This window comes from Amblyomma americanum, chromosome 1 (genome assembly GCF_052857255.1).
Source record: "Amblyomma americanum isolate KBUSLIRL-KWMA chromosome 1, ASM5285725v1, whole genome shotgun sequence".
Classification (NCBI taxonomy): Eukaryota; Metazoa; Arthropoda; class Arachnida; order Ixodida; family Ixodidae; genus Amblyomma; species Amblyomma americanum.
In genome coordinates, this window is record NC_135497.1 from 399,768,753 (window position 1) to 399,794,887 (window position 26,135).

The following is a 26,135-nucleotide window of genomic DNA, read 5'->3' on the forward strand; positions in this document are numbered from 1 at the left end:
GTTTCCTCAGGTCGTCGGAGCCGGTGACTGATGTCAGTACTCCTATTTTTTGTGTCTCAGCTGGTCTTATTTTCTCATCATTGGCCACGGTGTCAAATACCACAAATTACATTAACGCAGAAGTTTGTAACAGAGATTGGTGTAGATATCAGTTCTTTGCAGGGGGTTGTGACATGTCGGCAGCAGTGGAATTCCATTTTGACAATATATTTCCGTCTCATGAGAAACACACGCCCGCAAACATTTTAAACAATCTTCTTTCTGATCACATAGAGGAATACTCTCATCATAGTATGCTTTTTACTGATGCCTCCGTGAGCTGCGAAAAAGCTGCAATTTGCATCTTTTCTCAGGATTTGCCATGGAGCTATTCTGTCCAGATGAAAGGGCATATTCCTGTATTCTTTGCGGAATTTTCGGCTCTTGGAATGGCCCTGCTCAAACGTTTATGCCATGTGTCACACGTTATCATCCTAGCTGATTGTTTGTCAGGTTTATTGTCCCTTGAAGCTTCACAAAACGTTTTTTAGCCGTTTATATCAATTTCTTGTCCCGTGCAGTTTGAACGAGGTCCGTTTTGTCTGGGTTCCTGGCCATGCAGGTATTCATTCAAACGAGATGGCTATTTGCATAGCAAGGTCGGCTCTTGACGGGTCAGTGACACATCCCATCCCAAATTTTAGTCTTCTGGCGATTGCCGGGTTTCAGCGGTTCCAACACGTATCAGCCTAGTTACGCCTTCCCTTACTAAATACCACAGATTATCAGCACATAGCGTATAATTGGAACGTCAATTCGTGTAAATTCAGGCTGTGTTAGGTATCAATGACGCGGTTGCGGTGTAGAATTCCCTAGTTTGAATTCCCAGTGTTATTATATTTCGATGCGAGCGCCAAAAGATCCGCATTGGGTTCAATTTGTGAGATTCTCCATAATTACATACTTGGAACTACTAAGTTGATTTGCTAATCCTTTTAAAATTCTCCTACCTCTTCTTTATTCACCAAAATGCTGTTTGTTATTTTACTTTAAATATTCGTCTGTTTTTTTATATGCTTTACAGAATTCATGCTTGGTGTTAACATTTTGTCTTAATCTCCTATGGAAATTTCCTTGTTTATGCCACTACACCTTAGCCAATTCCCCCATGTGGGTATGTGCCATTCCTTAAGAGGACGAAGAAGTAGAAGAAGAAGCAGCGAAGCGAAGCGGACGTGCTGACGTGTTCTTGCTGGCCGCTGCTGTTTTCTGCATCTTCTGGTGGTTCCGGCTTGTTCATCCTTGGTGAACCCGTACTACGTTGGGGGGTTTTGGCCAAGGCGTAGTTTAAGACGCAGTTCATGTGAAGCTGAGAGCGCGTTTTGCTGAGAGATGTCGTTGACCTCCCCAGGTGGAGCGTCGGCAGCTTGGTTTGCCAGCTTGCCAGCCCAAAGCCTGCCACTTGAGTCCTTCCACAAAAATGGCATTGATGCTATTCTCGTGGCTATAGTCCCCATCGATGAGGGTGCGATCAAAGTGAAAATCCCAAACTAATTCAACAGGAGCTAAGATCATTGACAGCCCATTCATTATATTCAGATCTCTGAAGTGCGTCCATTTGGCCGTCGAGGAATTGTGTGCAAGTCCTCGGACATCGCTTGTGTTGCAGACTTGCTTAAGTGCACAATTTTCAGCTCGCTGCCGGTGAAAGCATTCATTCCCGAACAGCTTGCATGTGTCAAGGGTATCGTAAGAAGTGTCGACCCAGCATCGTCCCCGCAAGAAATTCCACAGGAATTTCAGGATGCAGGCGTTGGGGTCCTTTCAGTCTACCGCTGCAGTATAGAGGTAAACGGCTCGCGCGTTGCTAGAGTCTGTAATAACAACTTTTGCTGGCTCTTCCTGCCCTGCTGATCTAAAAATCTGGCCGATTGTATACCGTGTGGACCCTCTAGAACCCTGCCCTCTTCAATGCACCAACTGTTGGCGGTTCGGGCATAGCGGCAAAGCATGCAAGTCGAAGACCCGCTGCCGTTTATGTGGACAAGGTCATTCTGCTGATAACTGCACCTCAGAGCAGCCTGATTGTTGCCTCTGCAGCAACATTCACTCAGCTGATGATGCCAACTGCGCAAAACGTAGTGAAGAGCGTAGCTTATTGGACATTATCAAAGAGAAATGGTGCTCAAGAGCCGATGCTTACGCTGTTCTTAACAGGAAAGAAGATTCATATGCTAGTTGTGTGCGCGCTTCTGTTGGGGACATTGTGTCCAACATGACTACCTCAATTGTGACCACAGTAGAAAAAGCTCTTAATAATGTGGTTGAGCGAATGCTAAACACTTTCTCTGAGGCGTTGGCTCAGTTTGTTGCAGTTCAGTCTGCGTCACCATCAACACCCGTCCTGGCAGCAACGTCTGCATCTGTTTCAGCTTCTGCAGCTAGTGCTAGCCGCTCTACATCACCTTCTGATGCTCCCCAGGTCCAACCTCACATCTCGTTTCCTAGCAGTGAATGTCGCAGTGACATCTGCACAACAGATGTCGAAATGTCGTGCCCTACGCAGAAGCGCCGTGCTTCCTCATCACCATATAATTCTAGTTCTCCACAGATGAAAGCTAAAAAGGGACCACCCAAACTTCATCCCCATGTTGATATCCTTAAAGAGGCGGTTTCGGCCTCTTCAATTGGTCAATAATCATGGCAGGTCTCAAAGTGTTACAATGGAATTACCGTTCCGTCTTTTCTTCTCTTCCAGATCTAGACATACTTATTCACAAGCATAAGCCTGATATTGTACTTTTACAAGAAACGTGGTTATCACCGTATAAATCATTTTCAATGAGAAACTTTCGAGTTTTCAGGTCAGACCGAAATGTTGGCAGGGGAGGTGGACTGGTAACCATGCTATCTAAAAATTTATGTAATCAGGCATCTAACTATAAGAAAACTCTCCCTGACTGTGAGCTTTTAGCGATCAAAATTTCATTTCCGCATTGTGTTGATATTACAATTGCTAATGTCTATTTTACTTTAGGTGTACACAGGACAGACTGTTTAGACAGCTTGGTGACTGGCACAAACAGTGCAGTCATCGCAGGAGATTTTAATTCTCACCATAGTGACTGGGGAAGTCGCACTGATTCCTGCGGCCAGCTTCTCTGGTCGTGGATGTCTGCAAATGCTGTACGCTGCTGCAATTCTAGAGAAATAACCTTTATGCGAGGGGTTGCTCGCTCAGCCATTGACTTAACATTATCAGCAGGTAGGCTAGATGTGACTGATTGGTCGACAGAGGATTCGGGTACGTCTTGTGATCACTTTCCTATAACTTTCACTATCCGGTTATCTCCTCTTAAAACTAGTTGTTTAACCAATAAATTTGTCAACCACAAAATTTATAAAAATCTGATGTTCGCCTCACTTGCTTCTATAGTTAATACAAGCCGGAATGACAAAGCTCAGCAGACGGTTTCATTTTTGCAAAATGCAATAGACCACTCAATATTCGCTGTGCCCGCAGCAGCCTCTAATAAACAGCCGTCTCCTTGGTGGACAGAAGAATGTGAGAAGGCCTATCGTCGCAGAAAAGCGGCCTGGAAGAGGCTGTCCTGCAACCAGAGTCCGGCTAATTGGTTAAGTTACAAATTCTTCTCTGCAACTTTCAAAAGAACACTTGCAAAAGCCTAGGATGAGTACAACCAAAATTTAAACACATATCTTTCAAATCCTCGTCATCGGAAAGCCCTGTATAGATTCATGGAACGTAACAACAGTTCTGCCGTCCCTCTTCTCACTAGTTCAACGGTGTTATTACCACAAAAGACTCAGGAGAGCCTAGAGTATATTGCTGAGGGATTGGCGTTACGCTTCCAGATGCAGAGAAACGTCCCTTTGTGCACAATTTCACCCTATTCGGATTATACCGAGGTTGAGGCATCAGAGCTCCTCTCAGTCCCGGCAATGTTGCATCCTGCAGCTCCTGGACCAGATGGTGTCACTGTTGGTATGATTAAAATTTTAGCCGAGGAGTTTACAAGCGCCCTCTTAGATATGGTCAATGCTTCTCTGGAAAATGCATGGATTCCAAGCATTTGGAAGACGGCGAAGTTTATTTTATTAATGAAAGATGTAGGAAAAGGATACGTCTTAGATAATATTCGGCCAATTGCGCTGACTTCAAATTTAGTCAAATTAATAGAAAGAATAGTGCACAGTCGCCTCACAAAACATGCTCATGACATCAACGGTCTCAGCTCAGCCCCGATTGGCTTTCGTCGTGGACGCTCTATATGGTCTGCGCATGTGGATCTAGAGAGCAGAATCTGGCTCTCGCTACGCAGAAGAGAAGTTTCAGCTTTGGTCACTCTTGATGTAGCAAAGGCCTATGACAGTGTAGAGCATACTATTTTACTTAACAGACTTGCTCAGTTACATCCTCCAACCTACATTTATGCGTGGATATCTGAATTTCTGAAGGACAGATTCTTTTACTGCGCCGAGGGAGCCCTATGTTCAGATACATATTATCAATCATGAGGTGTGCCGCAAGGATCGGTGCTATCCCCTCTGCTTTTTAATATTTTGGTCAGTGGCATCCCTATTCGTCCTGATGTAACAGTTTTTATGTATGCAGATGACATAGCTTTTTTCGCCTCGGCCAAGGATATCCACTCCCTTTACCACATTCTACAGGGATATTTGGATGCTCTTGGAGTATTGTTGCAGGGTATTAATTTATCCCTGAATGTAGACAAATACGGAGTTTTGGTATTTCCTCCAGACAGGCCTTTGCACATTTCAATAGTCCATCGCTCTATCCAGATTCCACAAGCGGAATCCGTAAAATATCTGGGTGTTACTCATCACCCAGCATTAGATTGGAGCCTTCATATAATGAACAATGCGTTTCAAGGAGAACGCGCTCTATGCCGGCAGACAAGAATCGCCAATAAAAAGTTTGGGATGCGTCGCGACACGTTATTGTTACTATACAAAGCCTACGTAAGACCTATACTTGAATTTGGTTGCATTCTGTTCTCTGGTAGCGCAAGCTACAAGACTCAACCCTTAATCTTACTGGAAAGGCGCGCTCTTCGCCTCTGCCTTGGTCTCCCAAAATCAGTTTCAAACGCCCTGCTTTATCTGGAAGCCCGTATCCCTGATCTAACTTCCCGTTTTCAAATACTCACGGTGCGAACTTTCCTCAGGTCGATGGACCCAGTGATCGATGTCAGTACTCCTATTTTTGTGTCTCAGCCGGCCTTATTCTTTTCTCATCATTGGCCACGGTATCAAATGCCAGAAATTATGTTAAGGCAGAACCTTTTAACACCGATTGGTGTTGATCTCAGTTCTTTGCAGTGGGTTGATGACACGCCGGCAGCAGTGAAATTCTATTTCGACCACATCTTCACATCTCATGCGAAACACATGCCCGCAAACATTTTAAACGGTATTCCATCGGATCACATAGAGGAATACCCCCATCATACGGTGCTTGCTACCGATGCCTCCGTCAACTGCCAAAAAGCTGCAGCTGGCATCTTTTCGCAGGATTTGGCATGGAGCTATTCTGTCCGCAACCCAGATTATATTCCTATATTCTTTGCGGATTTTTTGGCCCTTGGAATGGCCCTTCACAAAATTCCATGCCATGTGTCTCATGTTATTATTCTCGCTGATTGTCAGTGTTAGTCTTCCTTGACACTTCACAAGAAGATTTTTTGCGCCGTATCCAGCGATTTTTTGCCCCATGCACTTTGAAGGTGGTCCGTTTTGTTTGGGTCCCTGGCCATGCAGGTATTCATTCAAATGAGGTGGCTGATTACTTAGCAAGGTCGGCTCTTGACGGGTCAGTGACACATCCCGTCCCGAATTTCAGCCTGCTGGCGATTTCCAGGTTTCAGCGGTTCCTACATATATCAGCCAGGTTACGAGATCCCTTACTAAATACCACTGACTATCAGCACTTAGCATATAATTGGAACGTCTGTTCGTGTAAATCCAGGCTGTGTGATGTAACAATGACGCGGTTGCGGTGCAGAATTCCAAGTTTGAATTTATATCTATGCAGGTGTGGGTTGACACCGACGAACCCATGTGACGCATGTGGGAAAGTTTTGGACCATTTTCTCCTCTACTGCCCAAAGTTCGCACTTCAGAGAAAAATTTACCTGGAGGTCCCTCTCTCCAGGTTAGGGCTCCCTTTATCTTTGCCAGTATTATTATCGTTTGGTGCGAACGCCAAGGGATTTGCATTGGGTTCTATTTGTGGGTTTCTCCACGATTTCATAATTGCAACTGGTAGGTGTATGTGCTAATTCTTTTAAAGCTCTACGAGCTCTTCTTTTTACCAAAATGCTGTCTGTTATTTAACTGTCAATATTGTTGTGTTGTTATTATTCATAAGGCCCTGATACAGTTGTTAATTTGTGATGTCAAAGTAACTTTGTGTGTATGCTGCACAGCCACCACATACCAGAAATCAAGATCAGGTCTGTGACAGCTTTTGACATTGGAGAGGTGAGAACACTTTTGGTTTCTTGGTGCGCTACAGAAAAGTGGAAGAGATTGTATTGGAAAAATGCGTGAAGATGTGTGAGAGTCCTGATTAGAGTTACCAGAGGGTGTGTGAGCACTTGGTAGTTTTTGAAGTGGGACATTGCTGTTAAAATTAGAAACATTTTTAGTAAGGGTGCGTGCATATTTGAAATTTTGAATATGAATCAAATATGTTTGTTATTTGGCTGTTATTCGATTTGAGGAATGGGTGTTGAAAATTTCTGAGTATTTGCCAGTGACCGAATACTGTCGACTAGCGTAAATACAACCATTGCAAAATTTGCATTCATGGGCAAGTTATCCGAAGATGGAGTCAGGAAGACAATGCAAAGATGGATGTTCTCTTCCCCTTCTTCTGCATCATTTATCGCATGGACCAGCCACGTTGAGACGCTGCTAGGCTTGGACCTCATGCAAACTTCCGCAAGTGGACTTTTCCACACACCACACTTGGTGTAAGGAAGGCAGCTGGTCACCTGCTTTAAACAATTGCAGTGCGAAAGCCGATGCTTTTTTTGTTTGATCCGTCCGTAAAGGGTTTCATACTTAACGCTCACACCCATGACACTCATCCTGTTGCCTTCACAACTCTTCTAGCATAAGCTCTGCTGCCATTTTGTTTTGGTCAACTATGATGTGCAGGCAAGCCCACTTGCTGAATTCGCATGGGGCTGCTGAAGGGGGGCCGAGTCGAGGTGACACCAGCAAGGAATGTGATCATTTAAAGATGCCGCCTATTGCATGGTGCACTGTAGCTCATGCACATCTGACGTGTGCAAACGGAAGGCATGACGATGTTAGGAAGGCTCCTGTTACTAGGTGAAAAAAAAAGCCTGACAGCGTAGTTTCGCTTCTTGAGCCACCATTGCCGGCTGGTGGTCATGCCGCACGTTCACCAGCTGTTCAAACCTAGCTGTGCGCCGCTTTCTGACATCGACTGACATTTCGCTTATCATTTCTTTTTCTTTTGGAAGCAGTTTTTGTTGTTCAGACACCAATGTGCATTCCCCTCATTTACGTCTGCATTGTTCTTCCACCATGCCAGAACTGTGCGCTTGTCGTGGGCTAGCTTGTTAGCTGTTTGCGTAATGGAGCCTCCTCAAAAGGCTTCACCGTATGTTCGCATTTACAGCAGTTTTTTCTTTTCCTTGGAGGAGGGTGGATTGGACTATTCGTCTGGTTTCTTGAAGTCTATATTTTTACTACAAATCGTGGTGTTTTAATTGCTAGTCATGTACAAATGATGGATTTCATACCATCACACATTCTGCATGACCACACTGCAGGTTGCATACTGTTTTGCTGTCTAATTAAGCAGTTTTATTTAATTACGGCATCAAAGCCTGTTTTGAAAAAAAATAAGGATGTCTGCTCATTGATCTTTTTCTGAAACTGGTTTTTGTGTTGAACACTTATTTAATATTTGATTCAATTTTGGAAAGCATCTTATCTTTATATCTTTATTTGATTTGTATAAAAAAATTCTTGCACTTTCTCTCGCATTTCAGTGTGGATTATGTGCTTGCACGTTTAAAAATAAGGAAATTTATTCTTGAAGAATTTACGAATCGTTTAGTGTTTTATAGTAAGACTATATTTGTTGAATGCAAAGCTTCACCCAAGAGGGGACAATGTTTTGGCTATATTTAATGGTATACAGTGCAGCTGTATTAAGGAAACTGAAAAGTTACTGCATGCAGTGGCTGTAATAATTGCCGTTTAAATAAAATGATGTTGAAACTAATGAAAAAAAAAACATGGGAGAAGCCTTTTTGGAGTGAGATGTACCAGCTGAACAGTCTGAAACGAAAGAAAGCAAAAACCACTTGCATTTTTTCTTTGCATGCTTGTAAACGGACCTGGACAGGCGTTTAGTGTAATCTCTTGATGGGGTGTTCTTGTGAATGAATTCGTCAAGATCGAGAGTGGAAATAGCTGTTTTTGGAAAGTATTCTTCGATTAAAATTTTGGCCACCCCCTTTGACATGTCGGTATTGAAAAGGCAACAGCTGTGGAAAGTGGAGATGCGGTAACATTGGTAACGGCGGGGAAACAGTCCTGCTGTGTAAATTTCAGCATATGTTTTTCTGCTGTTAAGGACTTGCACCTTGCAGGAAGGGCAAATGTGAGGAACTCACACTTTTGTTTCTCTTGTACTTGCAGGAGTGCTACGTACAGCTCTCAATGTACAATCCAACGCCACACGTGACTCATGTGACACTGCTACCGCTGAAGCAGGCAATAGAAGGGATCACTGCCAAGGTATGTAACAGCATTGCTCTTTGTTACTTGTGATTATCATAGATGTCATATTGTGTGCTAGCATTCAAGGTATTGTGGTAGTCAGTGATGCTATAAGAGATATGCCACATGCCAATCTTTCACATGAGCATCTGCATTGTTGCCTAGATAACCAGGGCTGTTAGTGCAGTGCGGTATCTCTTGTAGCTTGCAGGTTATCTTGGAATTCTGTATTTGTGCACCCCTAATTTACTATTAAAAAAAACACACATTTTACGCTCCCTGCCTGATGTGTCAGACTGCCAGCATGCACATGGGTGCACACAAGGCAGACTGTGAGGCTGCGAAAGGTGTGACTGGTGAGGCCACGCAATACACGCCATTTTCTCAACTCGTTCATGCTGGTGGTCACTTTCTCGGATGGTTTGTGAGAGCAAATTTCCAGTAACCTCCGGTGTGTGCCGGAAGTCGAAACTACTGAACAGCTGTTGATCAGTTTGCTGTCAGTCAGCTGGGCCGCACATGAAGGCACCGTTTTATCGCCTTTTATCTCCATTTGCCACTGAGTGCTGGCTTTGTCATTGTATTGTTGCGTGTTTAGTGCTTTGCGCTGTGCACGCGCTGTCATGCCGTCCCGCAGGGATCTACCTGTCACTAAATCATGTTCAGGAAGATTTCGACATATCATATTGGAAGCAAACCAAAAACTTAAGGTTTTTTTTCCCATTTCAGCCTAGCCTGTGCCCTTAAGTGTGTCCAAATGTGAAAAACCAGACTCCTCCCAAGCCTCCTCGAAATGGAATGAACCAAGCACAGCCGTGCCCAGAATAGCATTCACACACACTTCTTGAACGTGTTCATCCAGCCTTGTTGGAAGCACTACAGCTGCAGGTTGCACAGCACAGCATGCAATTGCAGCGGCAGTGTTTGAGCACAGCGGCACAGTGTTAAGTGTTCTGTTGGCAAGAACAGCACAGGAGAAATAGAAGCCACAGTAGACAGCAACGTTCCATTACCTAAAGCGTGGAAGATCTGAGTAGTATGGTTCGTGAATCAGCTGAGCACATGAGACAGCTAGAGCAAGCGCGCAGAGCCAAACCACATTGAACTACAACTGACCTGGAATGGTCAGTCATGAGGAGGAAGATAGACACAGTACATCATCCATTTCACAAAGAGCAAATTTCCAGGCCAGCCAAAATGAAAGTTACCATAAAACCGGAATTTAGGTCGAACTTTTTTTCAAAATACCATGGCGAAAACTGGACCCCCGTCTTATAACCAGTCATTGGAAAAAACTATGGAAGTCTTGCAACAATGGGCGGCTGAAGTCAACAGCCTCCATCACTATCACCATCAGCAGCAGCGCGGCGGCACCTCTATTTTGCGTTTCCGTCGTTGCAAAGCTATTTCGTTAAAAGGCTGCTTTTTCACATTTTGTTTCAAAATGAGCGGAAGCTGATGGCAGTTCCCCTTCACCTTCAAGAAAAACGCGATTGAGTCCGCGGAAGCTCACAGCAGCCTGGCGGCAAAGTGCAAATTTGGAGTATCCGAAAAGAGCATTCATTACAGCTGGAGGCAGAAGCTGCGTATTACACCTTTTAGCAACCAGAAGAAAACATTTCGTAGGTGGACCGCTGCATATCCAGAATTGGAAGGAAGGGTTGCTCTGCGTGCAAGATCGCTGCCTGTGACTGCCGAATGCATCCGCGTGAATGCGGTAGAGATCGCGTGCCTCTAGACTCACGAAGGCGCAATTCAAGGGCTCGCCATCCTGGGTGCTGCGATTCATGAAGAGGAAGGGCTTTGCTCTAGGGCGCCGTATTTCTGTGTGCCAGAAACTAACACACTGGTCGATGGGCGTGCGATACTGTTAAAAAATTGGCTAGGTGTACATACGAGCAGCATTTAAATGAAAATACTGTCACCATTGCGCAACCTGTTAAGTCGCATTTGTTTCAAGGTAAGGGTGTCTTTCGGTCCTTTTTCCATTGAAAAATTTTTTTTTAATTTTTAGAATTGGTTAGTTAGGGGGTCGACCTATATTCCGGTTTGACCTATAGTCCAGCTTTTACGGTAGCATGGGGTGGGGTAGGAGGAATGTTATAGGTCTACTTATATTTGGAGTTGGCTTCTTTTGGTCGATGTATAGGCAGCAGTACACGGCATACATTGCGTGTTATGACCTTTGTAGAGTTATTTTGGATGCGCATCGCAAACTCTTCGCGTAATGTGTGAACCATCTTTTTGAAGTCTTAATTTGAAGAAAAAAGTGCGCAAATTACGCGGGAAATATGGTGTTCCCCACTTTCTCATTCCTGGTGGTTTGCCTTGCATGCTACAGTTACTTTTCTCATGGCACTATCAGGGCATTTGTGCATTCAAACAAGGCTCAGCTGGGTCCATGTCACAGGAGCACACTCATTTGGTAGACAAGGACACAGTTGATTGGTGTCGAGAGGTTCAGTAATCTCGCACCAAGCTGCCATCAGCACGCTATAATTTCATTAGTGTGGTAATGAGCGGGCAGGTGTCAGGCAGGGATGGTGCCATGACATTGATGGTGGGGGGGGGGTGCGGAGAAGCAGAAGAGGAGGAAGACGGGGATGGCATGATGACTTTGCAGCACTGCTGTCGTAAAAATAAAGTAAAATGCAGTGGTGAGAGCTTCACATATCAGTGAGGGGGCCCAATGTGGGTTGCACTATCTGAAATGTTCATCTCGTCAGGGCATGAAAGAAGTGGTCAGCAAATTTGGAGGGTGGCGGCTGCCACGCCACCCCTCACCTCCCTTTGGTGTTGTCACTGGTGGCAGGTATTCTGCATGGCTGTTGCCACAAGTGATTCTGTTGGCTGAAATGTTTTTGTACTTGGACTGCTTTATTTTTTAAAACAGATTAGTTTTCCAAGTTAGATAACTTGTGAACAACTGTATTTCTCTGATTGCTTCTTGGTACTGCTCTGCGCATACCTGCAATTTGAGCGTGATCAAGAGTGCATGCTGTCACTGGTCAAGTCCTTCAAAATATCAGTGGAGTTTGTACTGCTATCTTAACCCGATACTAGTTGACTTGTTGGCCATTACAGCTTCCTTTGTAGCAGTGCAAGGCTGAATTTTGAGTCGGGATATTCAAGAGCCTTCGAGACACCAGTCATGGGTGTTAACTGCGGTTTCTAAAAGACACTGAAATTTCTTCTGCCTGCCATGATACTACGTCGGATATTCTTGGTGAAGACGAGGTGAACGAAGTGTCTCGGAGGTGCGGGTGCTCCGGGCTTGAGTGCTCTGTGCTGTGCTCTGTGCTGTGCTCTGTGCTGTGCTCTGTGTGGGCCCTGTGCTCTTGACCTGTCTGCTGTGCCTGGGGCGTTCTTGAGTCGTTCCCGTCTCGGACCACGTAACATCTTTGGTGGAACTCTTCTGACCATTCTGGCAGTGACTGCACCGCTGACATGTTCTCGCTCTCTGCTATTACTCACTTTGGCGATGAGCAGCGACGGGATATCGAGCTCCGCTCTATTATTGACCGCCTCAACTCCTCCCCATCTGACCCTTCTCTGCGCCGGTTTGTGCTGCATCATGACACTCTATGCCGCAGAAGCCTGAACCCCGCCGGCCCAGACCTCCTGCTCGTTGTGCCGAAGCACCTGCGCACCAATGTCCTCCACAAGCTCCATGACCTCCCCACTGCTGGACATCTGGGTGTTTCGCGTACTTCCGCTCGCGTGCGTCGTCGCTTCTTTTGGCCCCGCTTCTACCAGTTGTGTACGCTGCTATGTTCGTGCCTGCGATCGGTGCCAGCGCCGTAAACGTCCTGCCACTCTTTCAGTGGGTATGCTCCAACCTGTTGATGTGCCCCCTAAACCTTCCTATCGTGTTGGCTTGGATCTTTTGGGTCCGTTTCCTGAGTCTACCTCCGGAAACAAATGGATTGCCGTTGCCACCGATTATGCCACTCGCTACGCAATCACGCGGGCCCTCCCAACCAGTACTGCTATTGACGTTGCCGACTTTCTCCGGTACGACCTCATCCTCAGTCATGGTGCACCCCGCCAACTTCTCACGGACCACGGCCATTGCTTTCTTTCTCAAGTTGTCGACGACATTCTTCATTCCTGGTCCGCTAAACATAAGCTGACCACCGCCTATCATCCCCAAACCAACGGCCTCACAGAGCGCCTCAACCGCACTCTCACGGATATGCTCGCAATGTACGTTTCCCCGGACCATCGGGACTGGGACATTGCCCGTTCATACGGGACTTTCGCCTACAATTCTTCCCGTCATGACACTGCCGGTTACTCACCGTTTTATCTTTTGTACGGCCGTGAGCCCCAATTACCATTTGACACGCTGCTTCCGACATCTCCTTCACCGCCTTCTGAATATGCACACGACGCAATTGCCCGGGCCGACCACACCCGCCAGCTGGCTAGGTACCGACTATAAGCATCACAGGCCTTACAGCAGGACTACTACGACCGTTGCCATCGCATGGTAACTTTCTCCCCTGGACCCCTCGTCTTGCTTTGGTCGCCATCACGCCGCGTCGGGATTTGCGAAAAACTTCTGTCTCGGTATGTTGGCCCATACCGTGTGCTCCGCCAGGTCACCGCTGTCACCTACGAGATCACCCTGGCCTTCCCGGAGACCACCTCCCGTGCACTTCAGCGTTACGTTGTCCACGTCTCTCGGCTCAAGCCCTACCTCTCGCCATCCCTTGACACGGCCTAATCTACACCGAGACGGTGTTTTTGCGACCGGTGGCCGAGCAACTAATATTCTTTGTGAAGACGAGGTGAACGAAGTGTCATCTGTGCCTTGGGCGTTCTTGCGTCGTTCCCATCTCGGACCACGTAACAATACTGTTGAACACAAATAAGGGGGGGAGGGGGGAAGGCAGGAGAGAGGGGAGGGAGGATAGACTTAGCTATGTGTATGCAACAAGGACGGGCCTTGTATATTTAATCATATTGCAATACTCTGTTGCACTTTTGACAACTTTTCTAATTTACATACGTGACACTCAATGGCCTCACATCCCTTGCACCACAAAAACTTATCCATCAGCATCACTCTGACATGTTGTCGTCACCTGCAGTTGTCAGAAACAAAGGTCACATTTTTTGTGTAACCAAAAAAAAAGCTTGACAGGGCGATCATGAAACCTGATGTGAGAAAGGTGCACATTGTTTATTTCATTGTTTTTACTTCATACACGTCACAGAATTTTTTTTGGAGCGTGAAGATGGGTGGAGGTGGGTTGAGGGCCGTGACGGTTGGGTGGGCAGCCCTCTAGCTAGGTGGATAGGGTGGGGAGCTGGCCGGTGGTTGATGCTTCTGGTGGGCATCTGGCTTTCCCACTGCGCCTTTGAATTCGATTTCGCTATATTTTCGTTCCCCCACTGCATAGGCTTCTAGTGGGCAGAGGCCTTGTGGAGGGTGGGGGTTGGTGGGGGTGGGAAGGTGTTGATGGGTGGATAGGCATCCCCCTAGCTAGGGGTATGCAGTGATAAGTGGCTGGTGGGTGGGGGCTTCACTCATTGAGGCTTCACGTGGATGATGCCAGCATTTTTGCCAAGTGCCACTGTTACTGCTATCACAGTAAAAAAGAAGGTTTAGCTTGCTTGAGCGTGCCTTGGTGTCTGACCGTAGTGAACATTTTTTGCAAGAAAAAACACTGTAGACTTGTAGATGACAGTTTTACAGAGACCAGTTGAAAGAAGTCATTTTGCTTCCTGAAAGGGGCAGTGTAAAGATGTGGAGCAACTTGAAATCTGGAAAACAATTGAGAAAAAGAATAATGTATTATACAGGCATGTTTGTTGACTACTGTTGAGGCTTCATGTTACAATATTCGCTAGAGGGAAAAAAATTCAAGATTACTATATTTAGTAGTAGTAGTAAACTGAACTGATGGGATGTTTCCAGCTGCACAATTACATACAAGGATGGCCTGAATTTTTGGCTGCTTAGTGGCAGGAAGTATAGCAGTTGCATGTATAGTAATAAGTTGATGAGACCATCTAGTTAATGAAACTATGTGCTTCTGTCTGCAAGGCGGTGTAATTGTTCAGTTGTTAATGCGATAAGCTGAAAATCCGGCATTGCAGGTGTCATCATTGTTGGCGTTGTGAGTGGAAAATTCGGATTAGGCCACCTGCCCATGGTGGTGGGTGGCAAACTGCTCACCGTGGCAGTTAAGGTAATGATTGGTTGCGATAAGTTGCTCGGGAAGAACAACCTCGGTCTCAAAAGCCCTAGTGTTTGAAACAGCTACCTGATAGGACAGTGGTGCATCGCTTAACCACTGCACTCCCCGCAGTGTATGAATGCAAAGTAAAAGCATAAAATGACCAATTCCGCATATATGGGCATGTAGGGAGAGCCTTGGGGGCAGGTGAAGTGCTTGCACAGAAGGGATCTCTAAGGCATTACACTTTTAACGGTAGGTTAAACATTATGCGATGGTAAAAGAAAGAACAGTGTCTGCCAAGTGATAAGCTGCTGAAGGGACCCATTAACACTATCTTGTTATATCCTCAAGGCAGAGTTCAAGTGTCCCCTCAAGTTTTTTGCTTAGTGGCACTAGATCGTAAGACCACTGCTAATGGCATGCTCTTTTCTGAGACCTGACTTATTACTAGGCCCAGTAGAAGCTGCTGGCTCCAGCTTCCACACAGAAGAGGTCGGTGTCCAAGTTACCCATTGTGCTGCCCTATTGGAACACTTTGGTGTTGGGTTTTATTAACGTCACAGGAGATTGAGGCCAAACTGGCAGAGGCGTGGTGCTGCCTGAAGTGCTCCTGTTTGTACCTTTATGTGAAGCTCATTGGTGAAAAATGCAAGCCAGGGCAGAAACCTGAGAATGCTGTCTATTGGTTTTAGTGCACAAACCTCTTGTTGTGGCTGATGACCTTAATGGGACACAGCCCCTTCAGGTTTCTCAAAAGGCAGTGTTTGTGGAAGGATGGCGCAGTGTGTGGCTTGCTGTGATAGTCGTTTCCATAGTCAGCGGGCTGTGTTTGCTAATTTGAACTGCTGAATAAAAAGTGCAGAAATGAGTACTGGCTTTCTCTGCTGGGAAACAAATGGTTAAGCTGCAAATTACGCTTTGCCAAGGTTGGCTGTTAGTATAATGCCTTATTGTATCCTTTAACAGCTAAACATGCAAATCAAAATGTTGCTTTTTTTCCTGTTTAGCAGCTTCTCACTGAGACATAGAAAGTTGCTAGTATCTCCCCTCTATTGATTGATCACTTTTTTTAAATAAAATATTAAAGGCAGTCAACAGGTCATTGACTGCATCACTGTGGTTCCACTTCTCTTTTTACTTTTTGTTCATTTTATTTGCATGCTAAATTGTGTGTGTGCTCATTTGCGTGTACTCCTATGTTGAAGCTTTACTGCTGCAACCTTTGCCTGCAGGTGCTGCTGCCTATGTGCGAGTTTACACTGCCAGCAAGGGATGACACAGCCGAGTTTGATGATTCCAGTGAGAACATCTTTGTGGATGACCCAAGGCAGGTGTCGTCTGACTGAACTGTTCCAGTCGAGGGCGTTCTGCATAGTCGTGGTGCCTACCAACTGCCAAAACCTGAAAGAGGGGAAAATGTCAGGAAATTCGGGGCTCGAAGAAAAAAAAAATGCAGGGAACAGAAGATATTTTGAGTGCAGTTTTTCTTGGTCAGGGAAATTCAGCTTTGGTCTTATAAGTACAGCAAGGTCGTATCATAATACCTTTGATGAGCACAGGGTATCAGATGCTTTTTGCTTTCTTTATCATAAAAACTGAGTTGACTTTTGTGGCCCCGTTTGCGGAAGGGTGCAGTCACAGTTGTCTTAGCAGAATTGCTACTACTCATCCAGGGCTGAAGAGGCTTCAACCGCATTTTGTTGAGCCCTGCCAGATGATTGCTGTGAGGTTCTTTCAAGCTGATAGACGTGTATCCATGATGAACAGTGAAATTTCAGCTCAGATCAAATCTGAATCATATTTAAAAGCTAAATATTTCCCATAGATTGCTCCGGAAAAAATAATGTAAGGAAGTAGTTATTTTGCTATGTAATGTACCCACTCACATTTCCTTCTCAGTCGCACATTAATTAGCTCAGTGACTTCAGTTAATGTGGACCCAAACTCACTGGTGGCATAATAGATTACTTTGAGACAGTTTGAGGAAAGAGAGCACAGCATTTCACTTACTCATGAGCAGGCTGACCTGAATTGGAGTGCAAACCAAAAGGTCCCCGTGGTGCTGTGCACCTGCAGCTGAGAATAAGTGTAAAAAACTGTACTTTTTTGAGCATATCTTGCATTACGTGTGCATGCACTCAAAGGAGGTACACGCTGCACTCTAGTGCCAATGTTTACCTGTTTGGTTCATGTCCTCGTGTCTGCACAGAGCCACTGGTAGTGTTTGGTTGCTGCTATCTCATTTCAGGTTAGCTTGTCCATGACTGTGCATTTCGCTGGGAATATTATTTTGCTGATCTAGCACTTTCTTTCATATATGGTGCCATCCTAGAGCCAATTAGGGCAAATTCACTAAGTACAAAGTACAGTAAAACCTCGATAATTCGAACTTGGATACTTTGAAATCCTGGATAATCTGGAGAATTTTTGTGTTCCCATAATTTCTAATGTAAATTTGACCTGATAATGGGTTCGCCTTGAAGCCGTGAACCGAGAGGCTACGAGGACCATTACGTGCCTTCCACGCATCACACCGGTTATAGCTTTACAAGAGAATGCGCAGCTCAATATACCATTGATGAGCTGGTGCAGCAGCGCCATGAAGCGCGCATCCTTAAGGCCATTCTATTGAACTCCACGCATGCACTGAGGACTTATGCAACGTCACGCTCCATTCTTCAGTCGCCAACGCCAGGTCTTCCCCCATGGAAGTTTGTGCAGCTCAGCGGCAACAAGCCAACAGATAATCGCCGGCCAACATCTGCTCATTCGGCTTCGTTCTTCACCAGAAATTTGAGGAACAAGATGCTTACCTGCCCGAAGGATCCATTGTTGTCTACGTAGACGCAAGCATACAAGACTGCAAATCAACAACAGCTTATCTACTGTCCGTGCAGACCTGCCCTGAATCAAACCTCTTGGTTTCAGCTTACGGAACCCCCTTCGTCTTTTTGTGCTCAGCTCGTTGCAGTTCAAGAGGCACTCTGCTCTGTGGCCGACTTAACTATGCTCCCTGCGGCCCGCGTTGTCATCCGCACTGACGCCCTTCAAGTTGCCCGGTTGCTACGACGTGTTAGCCGCTGTCCCACGATATGTCAGGACATCCACCGGCTCGCGGCACGCATCTCGCAGCCAGTACGTATTGAGTGGGACCCACGGGATCTGCTGACATATCAAAGCCAGGCAGATTTAGCGACCCGCCTTGCGAATACAAACTCATCACCGCCTAGGCTCCTTCATGTGGACAATTTTACCCTCCTTTAATCAAGAAAGGAACTCCTCCGGCGCCGCACACGTGCTCTCATCCCTCCGTCTGCGGTAACCCTCCTAGGCGGTCTTACCCGTGCAGAGGAGGTTGCGCTTAGGAGGATCCGGATCGGGGTTGCCCTCACACCAGCCATCACTCGGAAGTGGCCTCAGTACCAAGAATTGTTTCCTCGGCCAGGGTGTCCGATATGTAAACACGAGGACATTGAGGCCGACGTTCATCACTTACTGTGGGACTGCCCAGCTCTCAAGCCTACAAAGATCCGGCACCTGATGGTAGCAGGTCTTTCACCAAGCAACCCTGCTTCATACATTGCCTGGATGCAGGGACCGCACCATTGTTCTCTACTGGACTTCATCAAATCAGCTAACCTTTTTCCATTCATTTAATCTTTACTACATCATTCATCACACCTTCACCCATCATTGATGCCCTGGGGCAATAAATTTTGCTTAAAAAAAATGGAAGCAGTGCCGTGCACCAGCCCGGCTAATTCGAAGGTCTGAGGTGCTATGCGAGGATATCCAATCCCAATTTCGCCACAGACCGATGAAGTGACGGCCCCCCGGAGCTGTGAGGTGACTCTGCAGGGCGATGCCAGTTAGCAGTGCCGATGCTCAATGTGCGAACTGCCCCAGCCCCAGTACTCTCAGCACAGAAACCAATCTGGTACAGCTTGTGGACCGCTGAAGCATGCGCCTAAAGCGAAAATGATGTGCTTCACCGCAACGCAGGTGTTGATAAGAAAGTAATGTACCCTCAACGCTTTGTCAAGGCAAGCTGGACTGGAGGCAGTGGTGCGCGCTCGTCGCTCCTCTCCAGCCTGGCCATGGGTCAAGGCCACATCTAGTGGAGGTTGGAGCAGCTGGCATTGAAGCACCTCCCACCCCTAACAGTGTCAGTGTGTGTCCCGCGACACCACCAATTTTGCTATGTGCCCGTGACGAGTTGATTATGCACAATGCCGGCCTGCGCCATTTCTTCGAGTAATAAGCCGCGATTAGAGGGTTAGGTTGACTTTCCTTCAAAAGACGACCAATCTAAGTTCGGGGTCTACCTGTACACAGAGCTAACATATCTGTGGGGTCTGAGGTGATGAGCGTCAGGGTAGTACACACCCCGTGCCGGTGCCCGTTCCTGGCAGGATGCATGGGGCTACTTGTGCCAAAAAAAAGTCATCAATTTGTATGCAAATCAATTCCTCTGAAGAAATTTTAAATGCATGCCGTTTGTCTGGCTCGTTCGCAATGGCAGTTGCTTCCTCGGAAGAGCCGTAGGTAGCGCAGAGGCAAACTTCTGATTCCAGTTATCTCCAAGGCGTGTGGGTCACGCCGGAATTCGAAACTGCAGGACCATTTGCAGTTCAGTTTCCCGCCAGTCAGTCGTGCCGCACCTAAGTGTGGAGGCAAGGTGGAACGCCGCTTTTTCGCTTTTGATCTCCACTGGTTTCGGACTACTTTCCTTGGGAGTTCATTCCTATGCGTTGCGCATTTGTTGCTTCGAGCTCACGTGTGCTGTGATGCCGTCCCGCGGGAAGCTACAAAACAAAATGCGGCGGCGGGATGACGCACATGGGGGTGGGCGGGGAAGGGGGTATATGTCGACTTATATTAGGAGTAAACTTTCTTTTTGGCCAGCAAGGGCTATGAGTTGGACAGTTGACTTTTGTGTGGCAGTATACGGTAATTGCATAGTTCATCCAGTAAATGTAGCGCGTTCCCGCAATGAAATTTTTTGCCTGGGTTAATTTTTTGAAGCGAAAGCTTCACTATGCTAGGTAAAGCAGATTTTGCTGTGCGTTGCCGGTTGACATTTAAGTAAGCCAGAGGTCAAGTGTGGCTATAGGCCTTACCATATCTGGTCCACAATGGTGTCCCACTACTTGACCATTGACCTTTCTATTCGCCAGTAGAGGGCGGTAGAATAGGCCGCAGCATTTATTGGGTGACCAATCTCTCGCGAACAACCATTAATTTAACTGCCAGGGTGTCAGGGTGGGCACGCTGCCTATCCAGTGTGCGGAATTCACTCAACGTTACAGACGCCAAGTTGCGTCTACTTGCCTGATACACCACAGTTTTTGCTCTTTAAAATGGTTCAGCCGTATTTCAGCCGTAGTTAAATGATGGCGAATTTTTTTCTGTGGTCGGTTAATTAAAAAGTCCGGCTACTTCAAATGTTTGTTGCAGTCCAAGTGACTTCCAGTTAACGGGGTTTTACTGTATACCCATACATTGCAAATTGTTACAGGTGCCTGCATTGCTAGGTGTATGTACTATTAGCAACAGATGAAATGCAAACAAGGCAATTGAAAGACGAACAGCAAAATGAGAAGATTTATTTATTTGTTTATAAATACTGCGGTCTTGAAAAACAAGGCCATTGCAGGTGGGTACATAAATTTTTATTACACCAAAAGACAAAAGGAAAAAAAATGCAGCAGACAAGGCGTCACCAGCAGCGAAATTACTACTTCACACTGTATCGTTATCACAACATTGGAATACATACACTATAGTCATCGAGCCAAACATATAACGGGTTATAATCAAGCACTTTGAATAAAATAGCACAAATTATAGCCAAGGGAAGCTCAATACTAACACAAGCTAATTTCGCTTTGAAGGCGCGAAGACTCCTTCAAAAGTATTACTTAACCTGCTTCATGGAATCGCAGCGCTGGCAGACAAAGACACAGAGAGGACACACACACACTTGCACTCACCTCTCCGTGCATCCCCTCTGTGTCCTTGTCTGCCAGCGCTGCGATTCCATGATGTTCGACAACTATCAACTAGCCCAGCAACATACCCTGCATAAGTTCAACCTCCTTGTACTTCGTCTCCAGGAGCTGAGTCTGTGTTGTCATTTTAGTCCTCTTGTTCATGTTTCATATGTTGCTACACAGACATGCCATGGTTGACTGACCTCTGCATAATGTAGCGCTCATGGCTAAGGCTTCTAGTTTCCTGAAATTCCACCAAAAATTCACGGATTTAAGCATTCTTTGAGGAATTATGTGTAGCAGCCACATTCTCCTTCTTGATACTGTTGTTTTTATGGAAGTGACAGTTTGATAAAAAAATGACTAATTTACCTTAGTTGCACAAACCTATTGGAAAGGGGAGTTTGAAAACTCTGGATCTTAAACTGTTCAGGCCAACTGTAGCCGTTGGCACGCTAAAATATGGAGCAGCAGATAAATCTACATTACTCAGGAGGCAACACTTCAGATGCATGCGCCACAATCGAGCGGCGAAGCCTACGCTCCGATACTTAAGCTGTGACCCGATCTGGCATTTCACTGTCGAACATCGACGTTTTTGTGCGCGGCTTGCTGCGGAAGATGGCATCGCTATCTCGTCAAGAACGGCAGCGGACACGCCCATCAGAACGCACACAGCCTGCCGTGCCACCACTACTTCGGTGTTTCGAGCTGCGCAGTCCTGCGCCAGTTTGCTTTTGTTGGCTTTCCCTACTCTTCCAGTGCCTCCTCTTTCTCAGTGACCTGTATCCACAGGCACCTTCTCCCTTGCACTTGCATGCTGCACACTTGGCCGCATTATCATTAGAGAGCTGTTTTCTCCCTGCAGCTCTCAAGCTGGGTGGAAAAGGGTGCTTTAGTTACCCTGAAATACTTGAAAAAATAAATTTATACTATATTCATATCTTGGCTTCGAATGGAACACAAGGTCCATTTTGAAGCATCTCTCCTGTGGAATTTTGCCGTTTCATTGTTCTCAGTTTATGGACTGTAAAATTTTCTGCTGCAGAAAGTTGGGGCCTCACTCAAGATTATGCAACAGAAAATTCTAGCGCCAATGATTTATAATATGCCACTTGTGGGAGTGCCCATTCTTTGTACCCAAGGTCTTGTACAACTTTTCAGGGAAGGAAAGAATTCATGCAGTTGAAAGTAAACGAAAAGCATCGCACATATAGTGGGGCACCATCAAGTGCCGACAGGATGCTATAGTCGGATACAACTTAAGAATCGAGCGGCTTTTCCCCGTCGAAGCAGCACCCCCTCCGAGACAGCGGCATTGACCGATTCTTATGACCCTGCTAGCGTCACAATGCAGGGAGCGGGGCCACAATGGAGAGAGGGGTTTATCCCTGACCACACAGGGAAGGGATTATCCCTTTTCATCTACCACTCTCTGCTTTGTCACACTAGCAGGGTCATGAGAATCTGCCAACACCATTGGCTAGAAGGGGCTCCTTTGACAATGAAAAGCTGCTGCGGTGTTGAGTTGTATCCGACCATAGCACAACCTGGCTGCTCTGACCTCATCCAGGAAGTGGTGCTCCCAAAGAAATTTTCTTGGCAATGAGATTACAGTGTGAAAAATCTGCAGTTCTGTTAGAAGCATGCCCTAAATAATGAATGTTAGAATGACAATTTGCTTTGAGTGGAAATCAATTGCTGCCAGGGACTGCATTGAATTGTAGAAGCGTAGCTTGTTGGGCTAGTTTCTACCTGGGACTGCATTCAGTTGCACAGGGAGAGCCCATATTTTTGTTCTGTAGCTTTGGCATCGTTGCTAACAAAAGTTGTTGCCAAGTATAGGTGAAGTGACTAGGGTCAGGTGTTGAATGTTCACTGGAAGGTTTGGGGAAATGTGCTTCTGTGTGCTTTCTTGTTCTTGCTTTGCTCTTGGGGGGGAAAAAAAGAAAACTTCATGGAGTATTTAATAATGCAATATCTAGGTAACAAGATTCTCTCCAGCTGTGTTTCATTTCTGAAGCACAGTAAGCTTCTAATTATAAATTTTTTGCTTGGGGATTTTTTAAATTTTATTTCCTACAGTTTGTTTGAATAAATAGAAAAAAGCCTGGTAGAGCATTTAGTTTGATGACCTTACCACAGAAAGACTTGTTTAAAAATTTCAGGGTTTGTGCTGTCATACTTTTGAAAATGTGCTTTGAAAATATGAGCGGAATCAACAATCCCATGCTTTGATGGCTGACAGTAGTCTGCAGGTTAACTGTAGTCCACAAGATTTTCCATTCAATTTAATCCAAGTACCAGCTGAAATGATCTATACACTAGTCAGTTTAACTTTTATGCCAATCACTCTATTTAATGCAAGTGCTATCAATTTAATCTGAGCAATAGCTTATCAAGTTAAATTTTTGGTACTTGTACCGAATAAGGTGGTGCCCAGATTAGGTTAAACAGAGAAACCTTTTGTAGGTGTCGGGTGCTCATTTGGTATTGGTAAGCTTACAAATTGTCTGCCCTGACAGCGTGCTTAAAGGCCGGAATATATGGAGCATTTTTTAAGGGGGCAGGTCAATGATTTTCACTGACGGCGAGCGCTTGATGTCCAGTGTCGAGAAAAACACCTTCCGCCGCTGATCTGGACCCGCTAGGTATTTGGCACGCCATGTCCGGCGAGACTGTAAGCAGCGGCTGATGTGGCCAATAGCAGTGCAGAAAGCCCGCATTTTCGATTTGACTGCTCGCGCCAGTTGACATGGCTGATGAGCTGTGCAGTGATTATGAAAATAAATGCTTTATCAAGCATGAGATGTCACTTTTTTGAGAGAACACAATGTAATCTTGGACCGAAATGCCCGTGTTTCCTCCCTAATGCGCAAAGTGTCAAAGAAAACTGTGCCGCTGGTATCCGTGGCTTGGCGAACTTCCCAAGGTACATGACTTCATGCATTCGAGAGCGTAAATTGATATAGATAACTATTCACATGTGCTAAAGTTAGTGCAGTGGTGTTGAAATGAACACTTTCGTGATTTTAATAAAAGGGTCAGTGTTGCTCCTCTCAATGGCATTTGCCACTTGCTGATCATGCTTGCTTTTTTGTGTCGAGGGATACATGGCTGCACGCTGCCACTTCTTCACTGCATGTACCGTATAAATGTGTGTAAGGGCCGCACCCTGTTTTCCCGTAGGAAATATTAAAATAAAAAAGATCCATGTAAGGTCTGCACCCCGAAAATTGGCCCTCGAATCTGGAAAAACAAGTGCGGCCCTTACATGCGTATAGACTGTATCTGCAGCCGGGCGTCATGCTGCCGCAACGTTTTCTGTCGCGAACTTCGTCGAAAAAAATGTCGCATGTATCCCAGCCTTAGTGCAGCAGACATATGTAGTTTGGTAACTAAATAGTCTGCTTTATGCTTACAATTTCTTTTTTTCTTTTCTTGTTGCAGTGTGGTGACATTCCGCAAAGCCAACAGTTTAGGCTTCTACATTCGAGTCATTCCATCTGAGGAGGAGGCTGTAATTGTGAGTCGCGTAGTGCTTCGTTTATTTGAAAATTACTCTTTTTGTCTCAAATCTGAATGCGACAGGTCACTGTGATGGATTTTTTTCTGCAGTTTTTTGGACTTTGGTCTTGAATAAACTGTTACAGTAAAAGCTCGTTAATTCGAATTCCACTGGGCCGCCAGGCCAGTTCGAATTAACCAAAATTCGAACTAATGAAAGTGAGCAAAAATGGACGCGTTTGATGCCCGGAGGGCACGAAAAACATTTATTTAGCAAAACAATCTGTTATCATTTTCTGCTTCTTCTCTGCGCTTCTCATTTCCTTCACCCACGTGATCACAGCGGTCTCAATTTCCAGATACTTGGCTAATCGGAGCCTTTTTCTGTTGCTGGCGAAATCTTCGGCTTCGTAGGCATCCTCGATGGCCTTCCTATTTCGGACGTAGGTCGACAACGTGCTTGGTGGAATCCCGTGCTTTTTCGCAATTTCCACTTTGCTGGCCTTCCGTTCGTCCACCTCGCGTAAGATCACCACTTTCTCCTTCAGCGTCTTGGCGCAGTATTTCCCACGCGAACACATCTCGCGGACACAAGCTCACAGCAAGCGGCATGCAAAACGAGGGCTAAAACACTAAAACGTCGTTCCTCGAAGCAGTTGCGGCAGGAAAGACTGGCTAGTACTTGTTCCAGCACCCTAGCGGCGCCCCGATGGTTGTGCTATCTATCGTTCTGCCGTGAAAGCTTCCAATGATGGTTTTCAACAGCGGCGCTTGGCGGCGCGCAGTTTGAAATATGGGTGGCGGCGCCAATTTTTGAGTGAATTAATGAGCTGTTATGCGCATAGACTATGCACTGCGGAACGGACCACGATGACTATTTCGAATTATCCAAAATTTCGAATTAACGAGTTGTGATCTAACGAGCTTTCACTGTACTTGCTAATTTCTAGCCTCCTTGTGAGTACCATAATGAAATATGGGTGGACGTTTTTAATTTCTGAAATGGGGCCTTGAATCCGATGTGTAACGGTGACTGAACAAGGTTGGCATGTAATTTTGCTCAAATCCTGGCTGCGGTGGCTGCCTAGTGGTGTCGAAATGCATCTGCTGTGTGATGTCAAGAACTGCAGGTGGTCGAAATTACCGTAAAAGCCGGCATATAATGTGGACCCGCATATAATACAATTTAGGAGTAGCAAAATACCAAAAAAGAAGTTTCCATTTGCATGTACTGTGAGTGAGGAAAGCTCACCGGAAGAATTTAGTCAAACCTCATTACAACAAACACGGATATTACGAATTATTGGTAATATTGAACTGTTTGCAAGTATAATGGCACGTGCTGCGCATGGGCTCTGAGGAATAAAGAAGACGTGCGGCGGCTGGAAGTAGAAGAGGAAGTAGAAGAGAAAGTCAAGTATTCTGCCGCCGGCGCACCAGGCTCCTCTCGACCTGCCTTGTAAATATTATTTGTAAATAGAACCTGTAACAGTACCCACGCCGATGCCGCTGGCGTCAGTGTGGAGTTCAGTCGGTGCTGTCGGGCAGAAATGACGCAATATTGGCTGCGAGGTGAGGAGAAACTTGAGCTGCCGAAACGCGGAGTCGCATTCGGGAGTCCAGTGGAAAGGGGTTTCTTTCTGCAGGAGACTTGTAA

At 45.9% G+C, this 26,135-nt stretch overlaps 1 protein-coding gene across 1 annotated transcript in view; it reads left to right on the plus strand.

The window, feature by feature from the left end:
• The window catches only part of DCTN4-p62 (dynactin subunit 4), a gene marked incomplete in the record, with an annotated part of 58,305 nt that overhangs the window by 25,636 nt on the left and 6,534 nt on the right, over nucleotides 1-26,135 (plus strand). The window contains 4 exon segments of the mRNA XM_077656464.1: nucleotides 6,450-6,504; nucleotides 8,707-8,805; nucleotides 16,211-16,305; nucleotides 24,422-24,497. Coding sequence (XP_077512590.1) covers nucleotides 6,450-6,504; nucleotides 8,707-8,805; nucleotides 16,211-16,305; nucleotides 24,422-24,497 — 325 coding nt within the window.